Genomic DNA, 19,085 nt, shown 5'->3' on the forward strand with positions numbered 1-19,085 from the left:
ATTAAAATATTGAAATTTTTAAAACAATAGTCATGATACAGACAGATGTTTGACACGAATGTTGGGTTCCCTTATAACTTTATTAGTTAATGTACACAATCATGGATTCACAATACAATGGAATAAAAATGTATCGATTTTTTTTAATTGATGCCTATCAAGCACACCATATTTTAAGATAATTAAGGATTTTTTAACATAATTTCGAGTTGAAGAGAACAAAAATTATTATCATCCAGGACAATCCTGTTTGACATTTAAAAACATGATTATCCACAACAAATTTATATTTTATACAGCTTCGGGTTTAGATTGAACAAGCTGTATTGAAAATCACTTTTATTTGTATTTTTTAAAACTAAACTCAAAAACCTTTTTTATTATTTGACATTAAACATTCGACAAGGGTAAGAGTATAATGCTTATCAAATTTCTCTATCCGGCTGCCTATTATCAACATTTTTCCAGTTTAGTTTTTTACAACATGATTGAGGTGTGTTAATAATTATTTATTATTAAAAACAATATATTTTATAAATATACTTGCATTTTATTATTTAAAATGCATATAAGAACATTGGTGTGTTCGAAATTAAAAATATTTAATTTTCTAGCTATGGAACTCCAAATAGGGATGTTCTTAATATTAAAAGAAAAACAAAGTCGTTAACCTTCTCTTAATATTTATTATTCATACGGTATTATGAAACATTTAATGTTTATTTAATTCATATTGATACTGATTTCTACTGATAATATTGGGTGTGGTTAGAAAATTTGTTTCACTATTAACTTGATCTGAAATGTTAATGCTGGCTGAATAAAACGACGTTCTTACCTACATTAAAAAATATAAAAAAAACACATGGCAATTTTATAATTTTATTTGTTCTTCTTTAAAATCACAATATATTAGATATATTTAATAATACAAACGTACTTTAGACGTCCCGAATAAATTACAATTTAATACTTTAACAATTAGTTATTCAGTCTGAAAACAATAATAAAAAAATATAAATAAAAACCGTAAAATGACCAAGAAATCGTAAAAAGCAATGCGATGCTATCGGTCATTTTTCGATTAGAAATATTAACATCTACATTAAATGCATTTTATATTTAAATACTCTTTAATAAATTACGTTGAATATTAAATTAGAAAAAAAAATCGTAAAAGATATAATTTTTCTATTTTTGATTATCCTAGATATATAATTTACAATTTAAATTAGACTTGTCAACTCTACTTAGCGACAGGCAACACTGGGCAATGCAAAGCAATGCAACATAGCCTTTGCATCATAGTTTGCAACACCATATTTATTTTCCGTATTTTTTTAAATTAAATCAATGGAAACAAATACTCAAAGACAAAACAATAAAGATATATTCTGTCTTCAAATTAAATTGGAATCACATTTAAGAATTTTCTAATAAATTAAATAATATTTTGAGCACTATATTCACTATACAGTCTTAGTCTAGGAAATGTCCTACTGCATAGGATCTGGTCTACAAACGCATCCCGATTCAACTAATACATAATCTTGTCCTGTTAACGTGACTGGTCCCAGGGGTAGGACCAGGAATAAATATGGTACATAGGTTTGTGTACACGATCCACGGACAACGGAACATTCGCTAGATCTGAAAAAAAATGTCAAAACTGAAATGTCATGTCTATTTTTGGCGGCAGAATCAAATATGCTGTATTCACATAAACTTTTAAAAAAATTGATTACATTTTTAATATCTGTCAATCTACTGAGTCACACAGATAAAATATTTATTACAGTTCGTATTTTTTTTTTATTTCTTCATTATAGGAATGCAGATCCGTAGTAATTGGACAGCTTATATATATTAAACAGTCTGATTCCTTACACCATCAAATATCGTATTTAATATGTTCTACCCCAAGGGCTGTTGTACTTTGTATTATACTGGCTTCCTTTCTCTTCAAACCGAAACACAGACAACTATCAGCCTGCGAATGTCTCACTGCTGAGCTAAAACCTAACCTTTTGAGAAGAGTTGAAGCTTATTCCACCACGCTGTTCCAATGCACACATCCAATGGTGGATACACATATGACAAATTTTCATAACACAAATGTTTTATTCATATTACGCCACGTTACGTCAAGAGACGAATTTTAAGCACAAATGTGCTTGTGGTAGCTTTCTTCGGGAAGATTATCGTGCGCTTACCGCTGGACATCCGCCACAAGGAATCAAGCGCTTGTACAAAGAAATATGCCTCATATAACTTATATTTCAAATTTAATAACTTATAACAGTTCATATGTTACCTATATCTCCAATAAGGTTAAAAGCTTTATCAGAATATATACAATGGAAACAAAACAAGCTAACCGACAATTTTCTGTTAAACATTAAAGATTAACTTACTCGCAAACTTCAAAAACAACTTGTTGTAAAAGATCCGGGAATTTCTGAACGATTGTCACCGGCTGTCCCGATGTTAGCGAGACACCATACATTGGTGCAGTCGTGTTGTACCGCGTCCGACACAGGCGTGATCCTCCGCATGTATTGGTGTTACCCGGAGTGAGGCCGGGTAGATTTGTCGCCCTTGCTGCAAAACGAAGAAAAAAACTTTAGCAAAAAAAAAAGAAACTATGTCCAAAGATACTTTATACATATACACCCTTACAAGCAGTTTTGAATTTATAAGATTAAAATTATTATTTATTATGGAAATACACGAATACATGTAATAACATATGTATTACATGAAAGTTTAATTTAATTTTAAGAAGAAAATTGAACAAGCATAATTAAAATAATATAAGAGTAAAATAAAATGGGCATAAATTTGAGTACAATGCAGTACAATTGAGTAGAATAACTTTATTGCAAAACCAGTTTTATTTAGAAATAGAATTATGACATAATTCAGCTTAAAATAACGAGGCAGTACAACTAATGATCTGTCATTTTTCAATTAATCAATAATATTCTACATTTTTAATCTGTAAACAAGTACAATGACAGATACTCTTTACGGCGGGAAACGGATTCACTTTAAAATTATCTTACGAGCATTGCGCGCTACATTATAATATAAGGATTTTATGATTGCAAATAATACATTAATTTAATCGAAATCTCGTTTTATTTCTGAGAATAATCTAGTTCTTTCAATACATATTCATACTAAATATTTAGTTAAGCACGCAGCATCATAAATAGCTATAAAACTTCGTTTATTAAGATTAATCAATCAATCAATAAGTAGGTTTTTTAATTCTCATTATATTCAATAACAAATGGCAATGTTTAAAAGATCTTGTTAGGCCGTAATTGTTTTAAAAGCAAATTAACGCTAATTACAGCTTATAATATGCTCTGTAACGAGAACAGTTATTACACAGAAATGCACACCGTAATAAGGATCTTAATAACACGCTTTAGCGTCTCACATGCAAAGCCTTCGACCGGTTTTTCAAATATGTTCTTGATGATTTTTTTTTATATAGGTATTATAAAAAGAGTATCAACAAATGTTTACTTTTAATTTTAAACTTAAAATGTCATACGTTTCGAAGTTTATGTTTATTTTTTTTAAATTGAATCAATAACAATTCAAAGAAATTATTATATAATATTAATTTCAATGTTTTTTGAATTTTTAACTTTCCGGTTAAAAAGAACTGAACTGAATATTTCACATTTTATAAACTTCTAAATTAAATAGGTTAGTCAATTAAATCGTAATATGAGTATTTCTAATAATTATATATTTTGTGTAATTATAAATATATTATCGTACCACTTCTATTTCCGCTCGAAGCTTTAACGGCACCCTCAGTGTAGCCGGCGTGTGCGTCAAGAAGCGCCCGTCGCATTACCGAAGGGTCGAGGACCCGCGCCATTCTGCCTTGTCGACTCTGACCCCATGTTGACTTCAACGCTCGATTCACAAGATGTCTTAAATGAGAAAAAAAAATGCAACTGCTAAATATTTTTGTTCTAATAAAAAAAATGGCGGATTTTAAATGGCGAAAATATAAATTAATGGATGGTTAGTTTATAAAATATCAGGCTAATAATTTTTTTTTACGCTAAATTTTAAGTGAATTGTACTAAAATGTTGAAAAAACCGTATAAGTGCAACTTTATCGTCCGTTTTAAAGTAAATACGTGAGATATAAAAAGAAAGCCATGTCATTCGCGTAGCTTATATTTTACTTACAAGTTTTTAGTTGTGATTACAGTTCAAATGCAAATAATTCTTAACAATGTGTTCGAACGCCTATGCCTATTCCACCAACCCGCATTGGAGCAGCGTGGTGGAATAAGCTCCAAACCTTCTCCTCAAAAGGGAGAGGAGGCCTTAGCCCAGCAGTGGGACATTTACAGGCTGTTACTACTTACTACTGCTACTGCCTATTACCGGTCGAAATAAAAGTAACTAATTAATTCAGACGTACACATATAATTCACGATACAATACAGTCAGGAGAACACTAATATACATATAAATTCAATCACGGTAATCAGAACCGAAAGAATATTCGGAATAGCATTAACTATAATTTAACATAGATGAGAAAACAATTATAATAAGGGCGATCGAAGTAAATCACTTGTGGAGGGTAATACAAGTAAAAAATCACTGCCCTCTGCGACGATCACGGACGGCGCGTAGGCACATGCCATCGGTACTTTTTAACAACGCCGTCCACTCGGGTTTGCGTCGTAATTAATGTTAATTGTTTTTAAATTTATGTGTGTGTGTGTTCTCCACAAGTTTAATAATCAAATCGGGTCCGTGATATCAGATTAATAGGAATAATTAAATTAGATATTTTTAAATCGTTATAAATGTACTAAAGATATATATACTGGTGGTAGGGCTTTGTGCAAGCCCGTCTGGGTAGGTACCACCCACTCATCAGATATTCTACCGCAAAACAGCAATACTGGATATTGTTGTGTTCCGGTTTGAAGGGTGAGTGAGCCAGTGTAATTACAGGCACAAGGGACATAAAATCTTAGTTCCCAAGGTTGGTGGCGCATTGGCTATAAGCGATGGTTGACATTTCTTACAATGCCAATGTCTAAGGGCGTTTGGTGACCACTTACCATCAGGTGGCCCAAATGCTCGTCCACCTTCCTATTCTATAAAAAAAAAAAAAAAATACTATATGATATAGAACGAGCAAGAGTAGAAACTGCTAGAAGTTTGTTGCTTAGAAGGTGAAGATTATTTGGAACTCTTCGGATTGGTCATGTGTCCAAAGTTTTAAGTTGATTTCAAGTTCGCTAAACTATAAGGAATTGGCACCTAGTCGGTTACGAGTACATTAACATGAACATTTCATTAAAAGTTAGAAAATAAGCTTACAAGTTAAGGGATAATATTACAGCGATAGGAAGAAAAGAAAAGATTTAAACAATAAATAACAAAGCTGTCTTATATTGGGGCAGACGATCAAACGATTCAATTACGATCCAACTTTGAACCATCTGTATTTTTACCGAATCGGAACCGAACCGATAATATGTTAACATATACCGGTATGTCAAAATAAAACGTAATTGTTAACTTTTATGGCAATAGTCGATAATTAAATTAAAGAATAGGAAGACGGAAAAACGATCACGCTTCCATTCGATTGCGATAAAGTGACAATTTGTTAGTAGAACGTCCGCCCTGAACACCCCAAGGCAAATGAAGTCGCGACCAATACGTCTATTTATGATTTTATTTAAATATTTTTATGTCTTTTGTAAGTTTAAGTTGCACGGATATATTTTTTAACTATATTATATAAAAATATTAAGTAAAAAATATTGGAGGGTTCTCAAAATATTCGATAAAACTTATTTATCTAGCGTTGTATTAATAATTAAATGTTAATAATACCTTTCCTATAAAGAATAGAAAAGATATTTTAAAACTGCCTTTTTTTAGATTGATTATCCTATAAGATAATTTTAATTACCCCTTATATCTCAAGTGTGTAAGGTTTTTATAATACGAAATAAAATAAATATGTAGTTAATTGTTGCTTCGATATTTAATCGGTTACGTTTTGCTATTATAATTGTGCTCTTGATTATTATTCCTGATTTAGATCGTATTCTACAACCATAATCCTGTGGATTCAACTCATAACAACATCCCCCCTCCCCGCCTCGTAGCCGCATGCAGAAACTAGTATTATAAAAAATGTGACCGACAAATCTAACTTTTGTCAGTAAAAAATGCTCTACGTAAAGGTATTGCGATAAGGCAAAATTAGTGAAAGTTATTATGAAACGCAAAGTGAGTTTGTTTTAAGTTGTTTTGGAATACAGAAATTCAACATCATATTGATTTTATTCATTAAACTGCAATTAAAAACTCAAATCTGACATTAAGTGGAATAAGATTACGCTACAATTGTAAGACGTGACATAAAGTACATTAAGCGCATGATAATTTACTCCGACATAAGCTGTCTAAGCTGTCAGACAAAATTGACTTTGATCATCGATAGATGGCGTCAAATGCAATTATCCCACGCTCAACTTGAAGCAAACAATCGCTATAAATAGCAATCATGATCAAGTTTTATTGTGAATGTACCAACACTAAATTATCCAAAGCATAACTTTGGTGTAACGGTTTTATGGGAAACCTCTCACGAACATGTAAAATGAGGATAAGAACTTCAATCGAAATTAACGGGACTCGGGTACTGATTACTCTTTTATTTTATCATCAGCGATGCGTGGATTGGAAAATTTTAACATCCAAATTTTCTGTAAGCAATTAACTTTTAAATAAAATTTTAAATAAAAAGATATGTTAAATTTTTAATTTACATTCTTGCATGTCATTGTCTTCATCGTCTACGTCCTCAATATCATTAATCCCTGGCTCCATTTTGATAAAGCTGCAAGAAGGTATAATGGACTCTTCCAGCAGCAATTGTTCTGAATTTTTTCCGGATTCCTTTTCTTCTAAAGCGGTTTGTAAATCACTCTCAGAGACGAGATGATCATACTCGTTTTTCGTCATAAACGTCGCTAAGCCCCTCTTCGGGTTGTAACCGAAAACTGATTCGCTTGGAGTTCGACGAATATGGACATTGAAGGTGTTGTTTAAAAGATATTGAACGTACTTAACGCCTTGATACCACTTTAAAGACGAATTTCGTTTATACCAATCATGTAGCATTCTTAATATATCTTCATTGGATTGTCCTAAAAAGTCATTTTTATTTCGACTAGCTTCAGCACACACGATTTTAATATCTGGATATACCGTATACATCCGTCGACATATTTGTTTTGTGACATAAATACCATTCTTCGATTGTAATATATTCGGTGCACCAAATACTAGAAATATTTCCAAGAGAGCATCGACGCTTTCATCTATGCTTATAGTCTTTAAGGGTTTCAGATGAACAAATTTCGTAACAAGATTCCTATACACGATTAAGCATTTGTAAGTTTCGCTAGCTACCGTTGTAACATCTATTATGTCCACTTGTCCTCGTGAATATAGTTCCGGATACACTTTATTATCTTCTTCAATACTCTCTTGCACGTCGGTATCTGATGCTTCATCATTGATAACTGATTCTAAAGGATCTGATCCTATCTCGATCTTTGATTCCACTTCAATGTTCCCGTCACTTATATCTAATTTATCTTCACTTTCGCTCATACTCTTAACAGATTTACTTCGCTTTATTACTTTATTCTTACAACCTTCACAAAGTGACAGGTAAAGCATGACTATTGCAGTCGTGATATTTTTGTACTTTGGTTTTATAGCGTACATCAAACGTGTTCTACCCGCATGGTTCATTTTTAAGTGATATTCACGTATGATGTCATATATTTCTTCTAATTTTACAAACATTTGTGGTTCCTTTTTTCCATCACTATGAGCCATGACCAGTCTATCCCCTTGTGAAGTTGTTATAAGATTATATCGTTTTAAACGCCGATAATCAGCTGGATGTTTCTTAATTTTTGTTTTCGCCTCTTTAACTTGTTGAATGAGCCGCGTATATTTTGCGGCAGTCATTAGGAACGTATTCGGCGCTGGCTTGTTTAATAATAATTCATTTACTCGCCGGTAGAATATCTCTCGATTTACATCGTTTGCATCCATTACATAGGAGTCACAATTACAAGTAATTAATAAAAGTTAAATACAACTGTAGATAACTGAACGTCTTCACAACGTAAACAAAAGCGTTACATAATAAAAGCAAGTTATTACGCGTATTAACCTTTAACAGCAAAATGCACACTACACGGAATGTCGGAGTCAAATCGTAACTTTATCGGCAAATACGAGAAGAACCGAGCGCGTACGAATACTGCGCCGGACAAAGAAAGATATTGACTAAACGAAAGCTCTCGCTCACACATATACCAGTACGAACGCGTTTTGTCCATTTAACTATCGAACCGGTCGACGTCGCGTTGACACTACAACACACTTATTACATTGACTCTTATCGCTATAATTTCAAGGTCTAATATTGTACGAAGACTAAAACATGAGTGCTAAATTTATTAGTCTACATAATATTATCTAGGTCTCCTATTAAAGTGAAACTCAATAATTTACTAACGTTATTTTTTTTATTTTTTTTTATAGAATAGGAAGGTGGACGAGCATATGGGCCACCTGATGGTAAGTGGTCACCAAACGCCCTTAGACATTGGCATTGTAAGAAATGTCAACCATCGCTTATAGCCAATGCGCCACCAACCTTGGGAACTAAGATTTTATGTCCCTTGTGCCTGTAATTACACTGGCTCACTCACCCTTCAAACCGGAACACAACAATATCAAGTATTGCTGTTTTGCGGTAGAATATCTGATGAGTGGGTGGTACCTACCCAGACGAGCTTGCACAAAGCCCTACCACCAGTATCTTTTGATCTACTTGTTGTAATCTTAATGTGTGTGATGTATTAACACATCGTTAGTGTTTAGTTTTTGGTATAAACCCTACCTAATGTAATATATCTGTACATTATCTGTGATCCTGTGCTTGTAACTTATATAATACATTTTTATATGTATATAAATATGCATTTAAATAGTGTTACGACTGAAATAGATAAGAGTTTGAATATATTAAACATTCACATTTCATTGCAATTATATAGAAGATTATTGTCTAGATCATCTCAGAAAAGTAGCACTGAAAAATGTATATACAAAATATATTCGAAATATGTGTAAAAAGTAGTATTTTTTTTCGATATGCTTATACAATTTTGGAGTGGGTTTTTAACACACCTATAAAGTGTGTGCTTATACTAAATAACATATTTTTAGCATAAGATTTCATATAGTCGTACTATGTACTTATAGCTTAATTATGTGGATTATTCATATTTTTCCTATATTTTAATGCAATAAGTATACTAAGCGTACTTATTTTTTATCTGTAAAACTTTTGTAACAATAAATATTTACAATTAAAATTTTAAAGAACCTACAACTTACTAGCAGCAATCCATTTGTTGACAGCCTCGTTACTAATTCAAAATCATTTTTTTTAATATATTTTTTTTTTGTAACTATAATAATAACTATGTATTATATTATGAGTGCCTATGATGATGTATGACATACAAATCATAAAATGCTGCCTGGATTAGCATTACCTGGGATATGGTGTGCCGTCAGGACCTGGACAATCTATTCCTTGGAGTGCATCTCCCCACGCATACTTTAATTTTGGCCCACAGTCTCCCACCACGCAGACAGCTATTGTCGCCTGGAAAATATCAAGAGTATATTAAAATTAACATTAATAATGTTGTAGCTTATAAACTAACATAGTTTTGTTTTATCAATAATTTACTCGATTTAATCACAAGTTAAACATTTTGCTTAATTAACATAAATGTTAATTGTCATGATTTCAATAACAATTACCCAAAGTACAAATACAATACAAGGTAAAAAAATAATTGAGAATTATAGATATTGGAATAAATAAGCTTGATAAATTTATCATCTGTGTGTGGTGTGCTATATTATTATTTTCTCTTTATTTAAAATTTTATGAAAGTTATCACACAAACAAACAATTAAAAAAAAACACAAAACTATCTCGATAAGATGATAAATAGTGAAAATATAATTTCATCAATAAAAACGATTAACTATCGATAGTCACGCGAAATCGTAAGATCGTGAGCTAGTCAGGACGGTATGTGTGTCGTGGCCCCATAGCACAGTTCTGCCTACAGTCCAAACAATACCTGTCCTTTCATGCACTATCTAACCGGTTCAACATTTCCCACTAAAATATAATTACGTAGCCCAGCTGGTGCAGGAATAAAAATATACCGTAATGTCTTCAAAATGTTATCCGTTACATTTATATCAAAATTAAAACTTATCCTATATAATATACGTGGTCTGTTTTAACATGTTTTATAACCTTTATACTTGACATTCCTTGCATTCTTAACTTTCAAAATGTTTTCTTTAATTATATTATTGCAATAAAGGTTTTTATTTTATTATTACGCATATTTTAACGTAATTATTTTATTGTTAAATTTAATCAGTGTATTCATTTTTTTTTATTTTACCTTTGCCTAAACAATATGTGTGAAAGAGATCAGCTTAAGTCTATGGTTTTTCTGTTTATAGAGGAAAAGTAAAAAGTAATGTAGTGATGCGCGATGAATCGTAAAAGCCCTCAAGAAGAAAGTGCCAGTGTCACATTTCTAGGTCAAGTGTATATGACATGTCATTGAACCGCAATTGGAAACTTAGATAGGTGTCAGGTGTAAAGTGAACTAAGTTCAAAATTATAGCCGTAACACTTAATACTTTAATTTTAATAAGTTTCACTTCGAATACTACGGAGATATAGATAAATTTTTACTTTTGCAATCCATCATATGATTTATTAGTATTTTTAAAACAATGATATTATATTAATAAAATAATTATTTTTTAAAAGTTTATACACGTCGCTAACTAATTTCCAGTGTATAAAGCTGGATCAACTAACGCGAATATGAAATAATATACACACGTGTCTCAAAGTTACTTATGTTTTCGCTTATTAAATAGTTAATTTAATATCAATAGCTGATTTATACAATAATATTATAATATTGGATCTAATAATTATACAGGGAATTGCATAATATTCATGTCAATGACGGCAAAAACTTACGCAATAAACTAAACCAGGGAATTAAAATCTAATTATTATTCTTATTGAAAAGTCCCAACAGAATAAAATAATCGTATAATACAAAAGTGAAAATAGTTTAAAGAAAAAGTAGCGAAAGTGTCTAGCGGTCACTTAGGTCCATTGTATGGAGATCACGTCGTAGGCGTTATTTTTCGATTCTTCAATTCCTAACCACTATATTGAATGGGTACAGTTTTATAAAATGATAACGGTTTTCATAAACAATAAAAAGTCTATATTTATAAAAAAAGATATTTTAACTTTAATCTACAATTCGAAATCCAAAAATGAATTGAGTATTTTTTTATAGATAAAAGTTTTTTCGTATAAGGTTATACATAAATACGTTTTGTTTTGTTTTAAATTGTTAACTAATATTTACAAAATATACTAAAATTTTCTAAGCACTTATAAAAATTTATCTGAAAATTATTATTTGAATTTACTTTATCGTACCAACCTTGAAGTAGCGATGATAAATAATTGTATGAAAATAAATCATTAAAAAAAAATTGCATCAAGATTTTTCTATATAAATTATTATTAACTTACTTCTACACTTCATGTGCACTTGCAAAAGTTAAATGTAGTTTTAATACATAGCTTAGAAAAAAAAAATTGAAATTAATTCGTAACAAACTGTGATTTAATTTAACTTGATTTAACGTACTATTTAATAATATTATGATTGTAAAAATGTTTCACTTATTTTCATACAGGTATATTCTAACTATTTTTAACTGAAAGTTTTGTACGATTACGATAAGGTATCTCACGTATTTCGTACTACAAAAATATTTGGTAGGTAACTGTTTAAACTAACATAACCGTGATAAGGTAAACATTTCTCTTTTTCCTCAAATGACATGTTGATCGTTAAAAAAAAAAACATTAAAAATGTAACAGATAAAACATTAATCAGCCATATAAAAACTTACTCTGGAATTTTAAACTTTTATCTATTTTGTAATATTTTTCTTGTGGCGTATTAAAACCAATTCACTAATATATATATATGTATATATATATATATATATATATATATATATATATATATATATATATATATATATATATATATATATATATATAATGATACTGTGTCATCGACGTAAGCGCACGGAACTATATAGCTCCGTAAAAAAAATTGTTTTAAAAATATAAGGACTGTGTTTTGAAATCATAAAACGTAGATATGTGTAAATAACAAAGACAGTGTGTGATCTATATAAAAACATTATTGTTTGAATAAGTTTAATACGCAAAAGGGTGAAACGATAATTATATAATATAGGTACTTTTACTGAGGGCAGTGACTTATTTTACGAGCAAAATAAGTTAAGAAAGTAGTGTATTAATAAAAATAAATGCTTTATAAAACGATTTTAAGAAACATCTAAAGTTCTAGTAATTTATTTCATAACAAAGAAATACTTTAAAAAATATACAGTGAAGTGAGTAGATACAAAGAGAATAACTTTTTTTGTAGCGGGTGTTTAATAAAATCTCCAGGCGCAGATTATAATATTGTACATACAGTTCGCAATTTTTACTTGAACAATAACCATATCGTTGGCCCAACGGTGTGAACCATACTTCCACGCACGAGCGATACGGGTTCAAACCCAAGTTGTTGGTGACCTATTTCAATTTATTTATTTTTCTGTTAAGAAGTTGCTGTTATAGTCGTTACTAAGTAAGAATGATTCCACAGAAAAAAATAATAACAACAAGAAATAATACTTCTCCAGAATCTTACAATGTGACAAATCGGCAAAAAAGCAAACAGTCTGAAACGTGGTCGCCTGCATCAGAACAACTTACTAAACAAGACGTTGAACAAATCATTCGTAATGAGTTTCAGGCCTTTAAAAATTTACTATTGGATGATATCACTAACATGTTAAACAAAATGATTCAAGAAAATCTTAAACCTATAAAAGAGCAAATATCTACTATTGAAAACTCGATGACTTTTTTGAGCGAAGAATACGAATCTACTAAAAAAATAATTGCAAGTTATGACGATAAAATTGCGGAAATGGAAAGAGAGAAAAATGCACTAAAAAATGTAACATCTGATTTGCAACAACGAATACATACTATGGAGCAGTATAATCGATCAAATAACATTGAAATACAAATGATTCCTGAGCATAAAAATGAAAATTTAATTAGTGCAGTAATGCAACTGAGTAAAGCAATATCATGTGATCTAAAGGAGTCTGATATACATCATTGTACTAGAGTTGCAAAATTGAACAACAGCGACAAAAGACCCAGATCTGTGATTGTAAAGCTATCCACACCACGAATGAGAGACGCGATGCTAGCATGTGTCATCAATTACAATAAATCGCATCCTGACGATAAACTTAACACAAGTCACATAGGTATTGCAGCAGATAAGCAGCCAATATATGTTATGGAACACTTGACACCGGCTATTAAGTCTTTACATGCAGCAGCTCGAATAAAATCTAAAGAAAAAAAATACAGATTTGTGTGGGTTAGACAGGGCAAGGTATTTATGAGAAAGACAGAACATTCAGAATGTATTTATGTAAAAAATCATACTGTTCTGAATAATATCCAGTAAATTGCTTTGCTCTCTAAACTCATAGATCATTTTAGTGTTTCATGTTATAAAATTCAACGGTCTTAATATATACTACCAGAACGTCCGAGGTCTCCGTACTAAAACTCATGACTTCATCTGCAATTTATCGTGTACAAATTATGATGTTATTATATTAACAGAAACGTGGCTTAATAATAAAATAGAGAACCATGAAGTATTCGACAACCGTTATACAGTATACAGAAGAGATCGTGATAGTTTACCTTTACATTGTAAAAAAGATGGTGGTGGAGTTTTAGTGGCGGTCTCAAATAAACTGAAATCAATGCGACTCAGTTTTTGTGAAAGTCAGTGTGAAGATCTTTGGATAAATATTGAACGAGAAAATTGTCACGATGAGTGTAACTCAATTGCATTATGTGCAGTTTATTTGCCTCCTCCCGTCAGCCGTAATATGCTATCTAATTTTATCAATAATTTTAATAGTAGAATTGCAGAGAATAGACAAAATGTTATGCTCGTGGGTGATTTTAATTTAAGTAATATCAATTGGTTCGCTACTGATGATAATGTTATTTCTAATAGTTCCTTAGGAAATTTGCTAGTTGATTTTGCATCTCTCAATAATTTAGTTCAACATAATAACATTAGTAATAACAATAATAAAATATTAGACTTAATATTCAGTAATCATAATAACATAAAAATTAGTAAGTCTATTTTGCCAATAGTGCCTCCAGATCACCACCATCCTCCCTTAGATATATTAGTTTCTTATTCATCAAGAACTTCTTTAAAAAGTAATGTTATTGGTGATAAGAAGAACTATTTTAAAGCTGACTACGTAAGTATAATTTCAGAATTAAATAATATCAATTGGTTAAGCGAATTTTGTAATTGTAAGTCAATAAACCTAATGATCGATAAATTTTATAAAATTTTGAACAAATTGATCGAAAAATATGTACCAAAAAAGAAACAAAAAGGTAAACAATATCCTCCATGGTTCACTAAGGAAATGATAAATTTATATAAAGAGAAACAAGTTTTTTTAAATAAATACAAAATATATAAAAACCCACTTGATGAAATTTCATTACGTCTTTTGAGCAAACGTTGTGCAGATTTATCGAAAATTTGCTACAATAATTACATTAAAATTGTTGAAGAAAATATTAGTAGAAATCCTAAATATTTTTGGTCATACCTTAAGGGCAAACAAGATAATAGTACCGCACTCCCAGGCATAATGACTTACAAACAAAAAGTAATGAAATCGGGATCAGAAATTTGTAACGAATTTGCCTTGTATTTTGCTTCTGTTTACACACAATCTCAAAGTTCATATACATTACCATCTTATAGTAATCAATGTAAACATGACTTTGGAGCGTTCACTAATTTTGTAATATCGCGAAGACAGATTTATCAATACTTAAAAAGACTTGATACAACTAAAGGGACAGGTTATGATAATATCCCTCCTATATTTATTTCTAAATGTGCATGGGTACTAAGTTTCCCTTTATATTTATTATACAACGAATCACTTCGCTCAGGTGTTTTTCCCGATAAGTGGAAAATAGCTAGGATCGTACCAGTATATAAGTCCAAGGGTAGTGAGTGCATTGAGAATTATAGACCGATTTCCATACTTTCCACTTTTGCCAAAGTATTGAAGCAATAGTTTACCCATATCTAGAATGTCATGTAAAGCAAATGAATAATAATAACCAGCATGGCTTTATAAAGGGTCGATCTACAACATCAAATCTTGTTTCGTACAGTGAATTCATTGTGCCAGCTATTGATAACCACAAGCAAGTTGACGCAATTTATACCGATTTAACCAAGGCTTTCGACAAAGTTTCGCACGATATTTTACTCTTAAAACTAAGCAAGTACGGATTCAATGGTAATATGCTTGAGTGGTTCAAATCATATTTATACAATAGACAACAATTTGTTGTCTTAAAAGGTTTTAGCTCGAGTCTATATAAAGCCTGCTCCGGGGTTCCTCAAGGGTCACACTTAGGACCTTGGCTCTTTAATATCTTCATTAATGATATTTGCGATACGGTACATTATAGTAGAGTATTTTTATTTGCGGACGATTTAAAATTAACAAAAGTAATAAACAACTTAGCTGACTCAGAGCTCTTACAGGTGGATATTAATGCTATATATAATTGGTGTAAAAATAATAAAATGGAATTAAACGTCAGTAAATGCAAGCATATAAAATTTACGCGAAAGCTCAATATAATCAAAACAATATATAGCATTGATAACATCAAGTTGGAGGAAGTTTTTGAAATAAGTGATTTGGGTGTCATTTTTGATGACAAGCTTACTTTTGTCCCGCACTTCAATAAAATAATTACGAAAAGTTCCAAAACGTTAGGATTTTTAATTAGAAATGGTAAACACTTCACGAATAACACGAAAAAAATAATCTATAACGCTTACGTGCGTAGTGTACTGGAGTACGGTAGTGTTGTGTGGAATCCTTGTTACAATGTACATCGTCTGCGTATAGAGAGAATACAGAAGCGATTTGTATATCATCTATCCAGAAACAAAAAAACCTCATACAATAAATCTAATAAAAATTACAGCAATCTCTTGAAAGACTTTAATATGGATAGTCTCTCTGTACGCAGACAATTACTAGATCTCTCTTTCCTATTTAAGATAATTCGTAACGAGATCGACTGTACTTACTTACTTGAAAAGATATACTATCGTATTCCAAGGCGCAATGTTCGTAGTTTTCTGGGCACTTTTGATGTCAGAATATCAAAAACGAAATTAGGATGTAATGCACCAATGCCTAGAACATCACGGTTGTACAATGGTTTTTGTCAAGATCTAGATATTTTTAATGACTCTGCCATGATTTATCGTAAACGGGCGCTAGAATTGTTGAGAGATGCAAATAAATAATAAATAAATAAATAAATAATAAATAATGTTATCTTAATTTTATTTTGTATTAATTAGTATATTTTTAGTAATATTTTTGTAACGTAAACTTTGCATGAATTTAATGAATTATTTAATTTTAATTTATACCTATATCAATTTCAAACTATTTGTGTTATTAATTTTAATTTTATTAAGTGCATGTTTATTTTTTTATGATCTTTAATTTGTACCAATTTGGACTTTTTTTTTTTTTTAATCTTTCTACTCATGTTGCTATAATTATGTGTTAATGTATTTTTAAAACAAATATTGTAATTGTTGTGGCTACTTTAAAAAGCTTCACATGTTAGCTATTTTCACTAAATTGTTTTACATTTGTCATTAAAACATGTAGTAGCTACTAGTGGTCCTTAAATAAAATAAATAAAAATAAATAAAATAAATAAATACTGAAATTCGGCCAGGGTGGCCAATCACAAGAACTGATCAACTGCGCTGGAGATTATTATATTGCAAAATGTTTTGGTGCTCTCTATCTCTCTCTCATAATCCAGTGAGATAATCCAACACGAATAGAGAGATCAGGCGGTGGCCTGAGACCCACTTCTTAACTCTGAGATGTTACTGTATTCTCAAATGCTCAATACTATTGCTAGACCGTCCCGAAATTGGTACCAAGAATCTTGGTTTCTGCAGTCTTATACGCTAGCTTCAAAGCCAAAAAGGCAGTTATATATACACACATAAATACAAATAAGTTCTAGAAATGAACCCGAATAATTATATAGAGATTTTTTTAAATTCAAATGTTAAAATTTACTAAATGCCATCCTGAATCTCGAATGATACAGTTCCCTAATAGAATCAGGCGCAACGAGGTACTTAGAATGAGAAGTATTTTGAAAACCATAATAAAAAATACTGAATACTACGAAAGCTAATGTAGTTGAAAGGTAAATTAACTAAAGTGGTAATTTTTACGAAGATTGAGAATAAATCAAATGAATTTTTAACATTAAGAAGCCGAAGTTTATTTAGTAATTATTCATATAGGACAATATAACGTATATCAACTTATGAATTCAACGAAACAAAATGTGTTAACAAGTTGAATTTTCGCTTAAACATGGAAAAACATTTAAGTCATCGAATATAAAATATAAAGCAGCAAAATTGCAAAGTGTCTTCGTAATAAATAAAATGTAACGAGAGTATTATAAATCAATTACGTAACAGTTTCAATTTATTTATTCGGTTTGTTTGATTCATGGCGAATTATCTTGAGTCCGGCCGCCTTTCATAGAAACAACATAATTATGTTATGCACTTAAGACTTCACATGAATGGCAAGTTATGGTTCATGATCTCGGTCAGCAACCTTTGACTAATGACACGTTAATGTGCTTAGATAGAGAAGAACGTGTTTATAACAGTAAATTTATGATAACTTCACCCGCAGTTTCTTGTTTTTTTTTCCTATCTCCCTGAACGGTTCGCTCCGAATGCATAGGCAATGAGTCAGTCAACCATGCTGTATGAGTTAGATGATTATTGAATTCGATAAAAATATTACATGACCTTAAAATGATTGTTATATTTAATTTTCATTAATTACTTCTCTATAACATTACGAAATTATCATTTGGAAAAGTCTTTTAGTATAAAATATACATATGTAGACTGAATTGGATACTTTTCAGTTTTTTACGTTTTCTAGTCTAGTTTAGGAATAAAATTATAGCACATAAAAAAGACGACTGAAATAGTAGACCGTCTCTGCGGCTAAACCAGTTTTAGTCTAGAAAGAAATTCATAAAATATCCAGTCCACTATTTTAGATTGAATTTGATAAAACAAGAAACTATAGTTTTTCATGACTTTTTATGAAAACTACTTATTAAAGTCGTGTAAAATCGATTGTTTATTTTTCACTACTTTTCAAAGTACATTTTTGTTATATATTTTAATAATAATAATAAAATAATGTGTATTAATTTTGTTTATATGTTTTAAGCGACGTTGTAACATCATCCTTTTTTTAATCCTGTAAAGTCTAAAAAAAACTAGCGTATTTTATATATTACTTACCAAATAAAAATAGATTATTATACTTTTAAGACACATTTTGTAAATAATAAATATATTATCACTATAAAATTAAAATAATTTGAATACTGCGGCACACTTATATGCAAAATTTTGTCCGAATGTGAAAATAATACATTCGCGTTAGAAGAAGGGCGTGCGGTCGGCGCACTGCCCGCGCAGACAACAAGTGGTGTTCATTATAACGGGAGTTCGGCCGGGAGTCCTAAGTGCGGGCGCGAGCGCCTACTTTGCTTCCGCGACAACCAATCT

The 19,085-nt window shown here is 30.6% G+C and overlaps 2 protein-coding genes across 2 annotated transcripts; both read right to left on the minus strand.

The window, feature by feature from the left end:
* Positions 1–1,122: 1,122 nt before the first annotated feature.
* On the minus strand, positions 1,123–19,081 carry LOC126768570 (uncharacterized). The gene is made up of 5 exons (XM_050486759.1): positions 18,816–19,081; positions 9,663–9,775; positions 3,799–3,956; positions 2,415–2,601; positions 1,123–1,650 (listed from the first exon to the last, which is right to left on the minus strand). The coding sequence occupies exons 1-5, from the start codon at positions 18,849–18,851 to the stop codon at positions 1,497–1,499; spliced, it is 648 nt and encodes a 215-aa protein (XP_050342716.1). The 5' UTR covers positions 18,852–19,081; the 3' UTR covers positions 1,123–1,496.
* Positions 6,714–8,303, minus strand: LOC126768515 (KRAB-A domain-containing protein 2-like). The gene has a single exon (XM_050486676.1). It carries the CDS (start codon positions 8,143–8,145, stop codon positions 6,826–6,828), a length of 1,320 nt encoding a protein of 439 aa, XP_050342633.1. The 5' UTR covers positions 8,146–8,303; the 3' UTR covers positions 6,714–6,825.
* Positions 19,082–19,085: the final 4 nt, after the last annotated feature.

Source organism: Nymphalis io, chromosome 5 (genome assembly GCF_905147045.1).
Source record: "Nymphalis io chromosome 5, ilAglIoxx1.1, whole genome shotgun sequence".
Lineage (NCBI taxonomy): Eukaryota > Metazoa > Arthropoda > Insecta > Lepidoptera > Nymphalidae > Nymphalis > Nymphalis io.

Bases quoted from the DNA above. Each gene is read 5' to 3' on its own strand.
- LOC126768570 (XM_050486759.1), bottom strand. From the start codon at position 18,851: ATGTGTCTTAAAAGTATAATAATCTATTTTTATTTG. The intron at 9,776-18,815 runs GTAAGTAATATA...GATATTTTCCAG, and splicing joins TAATAATCTATTTTTATTTG to GCGACAATAGCTGTCTGCGT. The intron at 1,651-2,414 runs GTAAGTTAATCT...ATTTTTTTTCAG, and splicing joins GTTGTTTTTGAAGTTTGCGA to ATCTAGCGAATGTTCCGTTG.
- LOC126768515 (XM_050486676.1), bottom strand. From the start codon at position 8,145: ATGGATGCAAACGATGTAAATCGAGAGATATTCTACCGGCGAGTAAAT.